Raw genomic sequence first — 9,028 nt, 5'->3', positions numbered from 1 at the left:
GCCTCTCTGCCTCTCTGCCTCTCTGCCTCTCTGCCTCTCTGCCTCTCTGCCTCTCTGCCTCTCTGCCTCTCTGCCTCTGCCTCTCTGCCTCTCTGACTCTCTGCCTCTCTGCCTCTCTGCCTCTCTGCCTCTCTGCCTCTCTGCCTCTGCCTCTCAAGGGTAGTTTTCAACCTTTCCCCTTTCTACGCGCCACAAAGTCTCGATGCAGGATCAAGTATGGACTGCTCAGGAGTATTGTAGTTTTTTTCGGTAAAGATCCATCCACCTTTGCTGACGAGGAACTCCTGCCTTATGCTAGATTCTGGCTTTTACATCTTGGTTTCAACCACGACAGTCTTACTGGTCAGACACTTAGGAAAACCCACATCGGGCAGCTCGCAAGCACCCGTGACTCCCGCTCCAGGAGACCTGATGCCTTCTTCTGGCCCGTGCAGGTACACACAGACATGGCATATACTTTCACAGAGAGACACACAGACAAATAAATAACTAAATAAATAGGCCTTTAACTTGACTTCTGATATCACTCCACCCTGAGCCTTCCTCTTTCTGCCTCTCTCTCTTGTCTCCTTTTCAGGTCTATCTGGGAACCCTGCAGATTTGGAGAAGCGTAGACTTGTTTTTGGAAAGAACATAATACCTCCGAAAAAGCCCAAGACTTTCTTAGAATTAGTGTGGGAAGCCCTGCAGGATGTCACNCTCATCATCCTAGAGATCGCAGCCATCATCTCCCTGGTCCTGTCCTTCTACCGACCTCCGGGTGGAGATAATGAAAGTGAGTGTCTGAGCTGCTGCACATGGCTGACCTGAGTCCTTTCCATGTCACCAACCATATTAAGTACCAGTGGTTTTCAGGTTATAGTACAAAATGTTCTTCTTACCCAGCAGGCTCTACAAAGGAGAGCTAGTAAGCCATTCTCCTAACCGTTCCCCTTCCCCTACCACATCCTTACTCAAAACATCAGCCATCTTGTGTCCTTACCTTTGCTTCTTAGTGTACCCCAACCATAGTGATTGGCATTGTGGGAAATAGCAGTGAGCCTGGCTGCACGTCCTGTGACTTGCATTGGCATACTTTGTGCTGTTTAGTAGCTAACACAAATTAGACCTAGTGATGATGAGAGATAGCTCCATCTGACTGATTTCCTTGGAAATCTTCCACTTCAGAGTCTAATTTTCTATTGTTCTCTCTTCGTGACTGTCCGCCTTGTGGAGCTTGTGTAAATACTTCCCTTGTTTCAATGATTCTTTCTTCCCTTTCTCGATAGTCTGTGGTCACATTGCAAGTAGCCCAGATGAAGAGGAGGAAGGAGAAACTGGCTGGATTGAGGGGGCAGCCATTCTCGCCTCGGTGATTATTGTGGTATTCGTGACAGCCTTCAATGACTGGAGCAAAGAGAAGCAGTTCCGGGGGCTGCAGAGTCGCATCGAACTAGAGCAAAAATTCTCCATTATCCGGAATGGCCAGCTTATCCAACTCCCAGTGGCTGAGATTGTGGTGGGAGATATTGCCCAGATCAAATACGGTGAGAGCACCATTTATCTCTAACTAACAACATCCCCCTCCCCAGACCTCTGAAGAGTAGGTCCATTGACATGAGGAGCTGGGAGTCTCTGAAAACCTCTGCTAACCCGTCAGGTAGAATTTAAGGGGGTTGTGGGAAGAAATTCTGAAGAAAGCCATAGCCAAAACTCTTCCAAGTAATTGTCAGACCTTTGCCCTGTGTGGCTTAGGAATAAAAGTATGGAATATTAAGCCACAGGAAGGTGTTGATTCAAGATATGTGTGGCACTAAGGATCAAACGCAGGGCCATTGCAGTATAGGTAAGTCCTCTGCCACGGAGTCCCAACGCAGCTCTAGAGTTACATCCTCTTTACCCCTTTACATGGAGACTCTCGACATTCTCATGGGACCATAAGGAGTGTGTCCCTAAGGTGGAGTGGAGGAGTTAGATGGAGGTCCGTATGGCTATCCCCTACCAAGTCTTACCCACTCTCCCTTATTGTCACCCTTTCCCTTATGCACTAGGTGACCTGCTGCCTGCAGATGGAATCCTAATCCAAGGAAATGATCTGAAGATTGATGAGAGCTCTCTGACAGGAGAATNGGATCATGTCAAGAAGACTGTGGACAAAGACCCCATGTTGCTCTCGGGTATAGTATCTGGCTGCACAGGTTTTTATCTCAGCCCCTAGACAGTAGGATCAGGGGTTCTGGGCCCATTTCCCTCTATTGGCTCCATGCTTTCTTCTTCTCCTGGCTTGAGATGGAGTAGAAATGTGAGTAGTCCTGATGCAGGGATGTCAGTAACCTGAAAGACATTTTTCATCAAGTGTTACAGGAGCTCTGTTGTTTGAGAGGATGGCATAAAGTTAATGTGTTAACCTAACCTCTGTCTCCTTGGCCTGTTTTAAACAGGCTCATCTAGCTTTTTCTCGCTGCCAACTAAATAAACTGCAATCCAGAGGAGAGGGAGCATCATGCTCTTAAGTTTGTATTTCCTAACAGATCACAGCTAAGAGCATCAGACAGCATTCATCCCTCTCTGCCTTCTGCCTTCCCTTCTGTAGGGACTCATGTGATGGAAGGTTCTGGACGGATGGTAGTGACTGCTGTGGGAGTCAACTCCCAGACCGGAATCATCTTCACCCTCTTAGGGGCTAGTGAGGAAGAAGACGATGACGACAAGAAGAAGAAAGGTAAGGGGCGTGCTAAATGAGATTCTCTCTCGTCTCTGTGACTGAACTAAAGGTTGGAGAGCAGATCCAGATAGAAAAGCTGTTAGGAAAGTCTGCCAGGACAAAGCAACAGATACTCAGCCTCCTTGCCAAGATGCAGGTGTCAGTTGTGAGGATGGAGAGGTGGCTCGGTAGTTAAGAGCCCTTGTTCTTGCAAAGGACCCCGGTTCAGTTTTCAGGCCCCACATTGGCAGCTAACAACCATTTACAGCTCTCTAGTTCCATGGAATCCTATGCTTTCTTCTGGCCTGTGTGGACACCAGGCATACCCATGGTACATAGACATATGTGAAGGTACACACATTCGTCAACCTTGTGTCTCTGAGGAGCGCCAATGAAAACCATCGAACCCTGGCTCAAATCCCCAAGTCAGATCGCATCTCCTTAGTCCCTGTGTCTTCGGTAGGTTGTGAGGGGTAGCCCAGCCTGAACGAGCAGGCAAGAGCTCCAGCCGAACCGCCCCATGTCGTCCTCCTCTTCCCTTCCCCTCTTCCTCAAGGACCGTGGGGTAAGATGAACCATCCCAGCTAAGAGGGAAGTGACTTAAAGCAAAATGTGGATCCCACGGAAACTGTGGGCTCTCTACTGAAGAGAGGCACAGCTGAAAGAGCGGGAGTCAAGAGACTATGTCCATCCCGCAATTACCCTAGTCTTGGTCACTCACTTCTTCCTGAGGTAGGAACACCAGGAGAAAGAGACCCAGATGTGAAAGCCAGATGTGAAAGCCAGACTCGGGCCTTTTTCTAAGCCTTCCTTCTTCCTGTGGGGAGAAAGGGGTTTCTAGCACTTGACTGACAATCATCTTAGGCACTTAGTAGAGAGAAGCTTATAAAAGAGAAACAATCTCTCAGAACCCAACCATTTGTTTTTTTACAGCTGCCCTCAGCTGAACACCTAGAAAGCTTGCCTAGGGCCTGTTGAATTGACCTGGAGATGGATTTTAGGGCCTCGCCACAGACAGAGATCTCCAGCCTCTCTCTCCCCAACTTCCACCCTCATTTTCTCAAGAGCTAGACTCAAGACAGGAGCATCCTCCCCCCTAGCTGCAGGAGAAGCTCAGCTGCCTGATGAGTGGCTCCTGGGGATTCATTTGAATGGAGATAGGAAGGATGAATGAGCAGAGACGTGAGCTTCCTTTCCAAGTATCTCCCTGTCCCGCAGACCTCCTCCTTCACTGTCACCCTTCTGTGCCGGGAAAGGACAGAATTGGATATCAGATCATCTCTTTTCTAGTTACTTTGGGTCTCCACCCCGCTTTTTCTTTCTTGTTCAAACAGGTAAAAAACAAGGAGCCCCTGAAAATCGCAACAAAGGTAACCTCTCCACCCACTCACGTTCCATCTCTACCTGCCCACGCTCAAACCAGAACCTCTCCAGGCTGTCTGCCTCCCTGCCCTCTCCATAATCTGTTATCTGCTGCTGTGGCCCAGCGCCTCATCCTGAGGACGGTGCAGAGATCTGGGGGTGGGCTCCAGGCGGAACAGCAGCACCCTCTGCTGTTGGCTTGAAGAAGCAATGTCCACAATTCTTCGGTACCGATCTCTTCTCAGAGTGCTGAGCTCTGCTTCACTGTCCACTGTCCACAGCAGTGGCAGTTTCTGGGTTGGAAGTCATGGTGGAGGGTGTTGGCCAGGCAGTCCCTGCACCCTCCTCTGCTAGCCGCCTCATGGGTGTCTTCTGGTTTGTATTTCTTCTCCGTTCGTCTGCTCAGAGGCTTTGGAAAGAGACATTTCCCTCTGCCTCTCTGCCCACTTCTTTCTTTGTTCTCACCACAGTCTGCTTTGTTCCTCCTGATACGGTTTGTGTTTCTCTTGGTGGCTGTGTCTGCATCCCATCTCCGTCTTGTTTGTGCATCAGACAGAAGAGACCGTAACTCAGGAGGGAGTTCCTAAGCAAACAGTGACATTGGAGGGGGACAGGGACCGGCAGGAAGTAGTCTTGAGACAGCTCCTAAAGTAGTTTTTCCCCCATTACACACATCATAGTATTCTTCAGAAATAAAGTCACCATATTGGAGCACCTGGGCTTAAGGAGAAAGAACTTGAATTTCAGGTCTCTTTATTCTTCTTCCAAAGGGGAAATCCTGGGTTTGATGCGCTCTCTGCTTTGCCATACTCTATCTTTGGAGGAGCTTCTTTTCTTCCCCCCTCCCCAAAATACTCAACTCAGGTCCTGCTCTGTACCTCCTTCTTCCCTTCTCCTTCAACTTATATAAGAAGCTGAAAAATAACTTTGGACTTGGGAGGGGTGGGGTGGGCATCTGTCTTTCTTCCCTGACTGGGGAAAGAGGGTTTTTAACACAATAGGCTAGGGCCCTTACGTTCTAGAAACATCAGCTAGAATTTCCCTTTGGTCCTTTTCTACAGTAAACATTCCCTGTTTTAAGCTCTGGATTCCAGAGAGGATGCTTATTAAGGGGATGGATGGCCTCCGTGGTGTGATCAATCCCCTTGTTGCTATAAACCTGGCCTGCGGCTCTGAGCGGTGCCAGGAAGTTGTGGTAAAGAGGAAATCCAGACCGAGAAGCATCTTTGACCTCATCTCCAGTTGTCAGACATGTCCCAAAGGCCCTAGTGGAGTCCTGTGTCTGGCATGCGTGAGGAACAGTCAGGGAACTAAGGAACATTTCAGGAAGAAGACAGAAAGGGATCTTGTCTTCCACCTGCCTGCTGCTCACTGCTATATCCTTGCCTGCTCACTTGCTCTGTTCGTGTGTCTACCCTAGCAAAGACCCAGGATGGAGTGGCCTTGGAAATCCAGCCACTCAACAGCCAGGAGGGGATCGACAGTGAGGACAAGGAGAAGAAAGNATGCAAGGTACCTAAGAAGGAGAAGTCGGTGCTGCAAGGCAAGCTCACACGCCTGGCTGTGCAGATCGGGAAGGCGGGTGAGTGGCTAAGCCTGCCTCCCATTGCAGATTTGATGTGATGTCGCCACATGTGCTGGCTGCTTCCACCTCCATTCCACCACATCCAGCAGGGCTGACCCTCGGGTGGCTCCTGAGCTCTAGAGAGCTGTATCTTTGGACATTGTTGGGTTTTGAAGGAAAGAGATTTCCTCCTATGTAGAAAGGTTAATAGCCTGAGGTCTCTTTCATCCAAATATGGGGGTGGGGCGTGTCATGCTCTCAGGAAGGAAACCTTAAGAACTTTCAACTGTCCTGGAATCCTTCCAAGGACAGAGTCTGCTTTAGGCAGTTCCCACCTTAGTTGTGGAATCTTGTGGCCCAGCATGGAGCAATAAATGCACAGTAAAGATGAGAAGACCAAGGAAGACTGCTTAGTCTATTCAGCTCTATTCACAAGAAGGGTCTTATAGCCAGAGTGACAAGTGGCTTCTCCATCACCCACCCCTACCCTTCCCTCCCATCCTCTGGGCAAGGGGAACAGCAGGAAGAGGAACCAGAGGATGGTTCTCTTGTGCAGTATCCCTTGAGGTGTGGTCTGTCAATGAGTATTCTGTGACCTCAGGCTTCCTCTTGCCACCACCATATTCAGCCTGCTTCTCTGGGCACAATTCTCCAGATGTCCTCGCTGAAGTGCAGACTACCTTCAGAAAGTCTATGTCGTGGCCTGCGAGTCTCCAAAGATCTGTGATAGACACACCGTCTACAGCCTGCTCCTGAATAGCCACATGGGTCTAGTAGCTGTCGTACTGAATAGCACCAAGTCAGAGCATTTGAGTATTACAGAAAGTACCGGAGGGAGTGTATTGACCTAGCCAACTCATTCCAGTCCAGTACTTAGCTTATTCTGACTACCTTGAAATCCTAAGTATAGACTCTCTGTGGATGAGCTGAGTACAAAAGCCAATCGTTGAGCCAGGTACCCAGGTCAGAAACATTTAAGTAGATCCCCTGAGCCTCATTCTTCCTTGGGGATAAGAATTACCTAGAGATTGCCCACTGGTCTCCAGTTTTTCATTTCACATATCAAGCTAGTCTAGAGTGACATGAACAAGATGCCTTCCAACACACACACACACACACACACACAGAGAGAGAGAGAGAGAGAGAGAGAGAGAGAGAGAGAGAGATTCCCTAAATTTATACCATAGGTACCTTGCTTCCTTACGCTAGTCCTAGCCTTAATCAATCCAAAGCCAAACTAACCTGCTTCCATTGACATTATCCCCCATGGCCTTGCTGTATCAATATGACTTCAATATGAGTGTCCCCGCTGCTGGGTACACATTAATCCTTAACCCTCAGGATAGCCATTGATTTCCCCCAAAACATGTAAGGTGACAAGTCCTAGAAATTGCTGTGTCTCAGGCAAACCAGCACGGCCACCCTGCCAGTCTCTTCGTTCTCTGACTCCTAGCGTTCGCTTCTTTGAAACAGGACAAACGATAGGAGCTGTCTCCTAGGGCTGTAGAGACTCAGCCGTGAAGGCCTGGCTGGCCCGTGGTTCATTGTCCTTTTTATGCCATGCTATGATAGGAGAAATCGTGTAGGTGACACGTGCTAACACTGTGGGGACACGCCATAACTAGCGTATGGAACTTTCAAGAGGGAAAGTCAAAACTGGTAAGCTACTAAGTGGGCAGACGCAGTTGCTGCTCAGTAAACTCTGGAACGCCATCATAAAATGTAGGCCACCTTGTTAATGGAACGGAAGTAAGCCGCGGCAGCCAGTCCTTGTGTGGCTGTAGCTGACACACAGTCCCCTTCAGACGTTGCAGTTTATTAGAAGAAAGGGCTTCAAGGCCATGACCCAGTAAGAGAAGGAGTGTCAGGTCCAATCTCTGAACAAGTCTCAAGAACAAAGGAAAAATCAAAAACTGGGGGTGGGGTGGGGGGATTAAGTCAGGAAGCTTCACACCAAGTGATTTAACACTCAGTGCGTAGCATGAAGCATACAGAGGGCTCAAGTCTCTGTGGTCTGCTTCTTAGTTCTCTGAGGGCAGTGGGGTGGGGCCTAGTTCTCTGAATGGAGGTGTAACCTGATTCTTCACGTTGTGGAACCCGACCATTTAAAAGTAAGGATCATCTTTTAGGAGGAAGCACGTGTCCTAGCGTACTCTACTCTCTTTTTTGTTGTATTTGGTCAGGTTTTAGGGGTTTGGGGGATGGAGGGGTAGATTAAGCTGGGCTGAACTTACGATCTGCCTGCCTCGTCTCTTAAGTGCTGAAATTACAGATTTATGCCACCATAACCCAGCAAGCCCTCTCATTTATGAATGAAGAAGTTAAATTAGCAACTCGACCCATAGAGGTCTAACAACTAACACAAGGATATGAGTCAGGTTGGTGATGGGCTAAGAACAAAGTCTGTACCTTTGGAACCACTATGTTTAAAGACTTTGTTAAAAAAAAAACAAAACAAGAAACAAAAAACAAAACCCTCTAATGTCATTGTGTGCAAGCAACAGAATGGGGAGAAGATTTTAATATAACTTTCTAAAGCTTATAGCTTTAAAAATCCTAGAAAGAGCATCGCAAACTGACCCCTGTCCGTGTGCCTTGTTGCCCTGGACAGGTCTGATCATGTCTGTCCTCACAGTTGTCATCTTGATTCTGTACTTTGTGGTTGACAATTTCGTGATACAGCGCNGAGCATGGCTTCCTGAGTGCACGCCTGTCTATATCCAGTATTTTGTCAAGTTCTTCATCATNGGAGTCACTGTATTGGTAGTGGCTGTGCCAGAGGGGCTGCCACTGGCTGTCACCATCTCACTGGCCTACTCTGTAAAGGTAAGCCTGGAAAAATACTGTTCCTTAGGGACAGAAACGGGAAGGGGGGCTGCCTTCTGCCGTTCAGCTAAAGGATAAATTCTTCTGCCTTTCAGACACTTTAGGGAGTCCCCCATGAGCAGGAATCCTTCACTCTGGAAAAATAGCCATTTCAGTTGGTTGTTTAAATAGCTGAGTTGAATCTTTTTATTTTTTTAATTATGCTATTAGATATTTTCTTCATTTACATTTCAAAAGCTATCCCGAATGTCCCCTATACCCTCCCCCCACCCTGCTTCCCTGCCCACTCACTCCCACTTCTTGACCCTGGCGTTCCCCTGTATGGGGCATATAAAGTTTGCAAGACCAAGGGGCCTCTCTTCCCAGTGATGGCCGACGAGGCCATCTTCTGCTANATATGCAGCTAGAGACACGAGCTCTGGGGTTGCTGGTTGTTAGTTCATATTGTTGTTCCACCTATAGCGTTGCAGACCCTTTCAGTTCCTTGGGTAATTTCTCTAGCTCCTCCACTGGGGGCTCTGTGTTCTATCCTATAGATGACTGTGGGCATCCACTTCTGTATTTGCCAGGCACTGGCATACCCTCACAAGAGA

General features: G+C 48.3%; 1 protein-coding gene across 1 annotated transcript in view; it reads left to right on the top strand.

Annotated features, from left to right (window-relative positions):
• The window catches only part of Atp2b4 (ATPase plasma membrane Ca2+ transporting 4), a 97,164-nt gene that overhangs the window by 61,138 nt on the left and 26,998 nt on the right, over positions 1–9,028 (top strand). Inside the window, 7 exon segments of the mRNA XM_029538723.1 lie at positions 578–775; positions 1,269–1,526; positions 2,031–2,156; positions 2,573–2,701; positions 4,018–4,053; positions 5,466–5,627; positions 8,221–8,521. Coding sequence (XP_029394583.1) covers positions 578–775; positions 1,269–1,526; positions 2,031–2,156; positions 2,573–2,701; positions 4,018–4,053; positions 5,466–5,627; positions 8,221–8,521 — 1,210 coding nt within the window.

Source organism: Mus pahari, chromosome 5 (genome assembly GCF_900095145.1).
Source record: "Mus pahari chromosome 5, PAHARI_EIJ_v1.1, whole genome shotgun sequence".
Taxonomy (NCBI): domain Eukaryota; kingdom Metazoa; phylum Chordata; class Mammalia; order Rodentia; family Muridae; genus Mus; species Mus pahari.
Note: the sequence above shows the minus strand (reverse complement) of the source record. Positions and strands in the feature narration are given on the sequence as shown.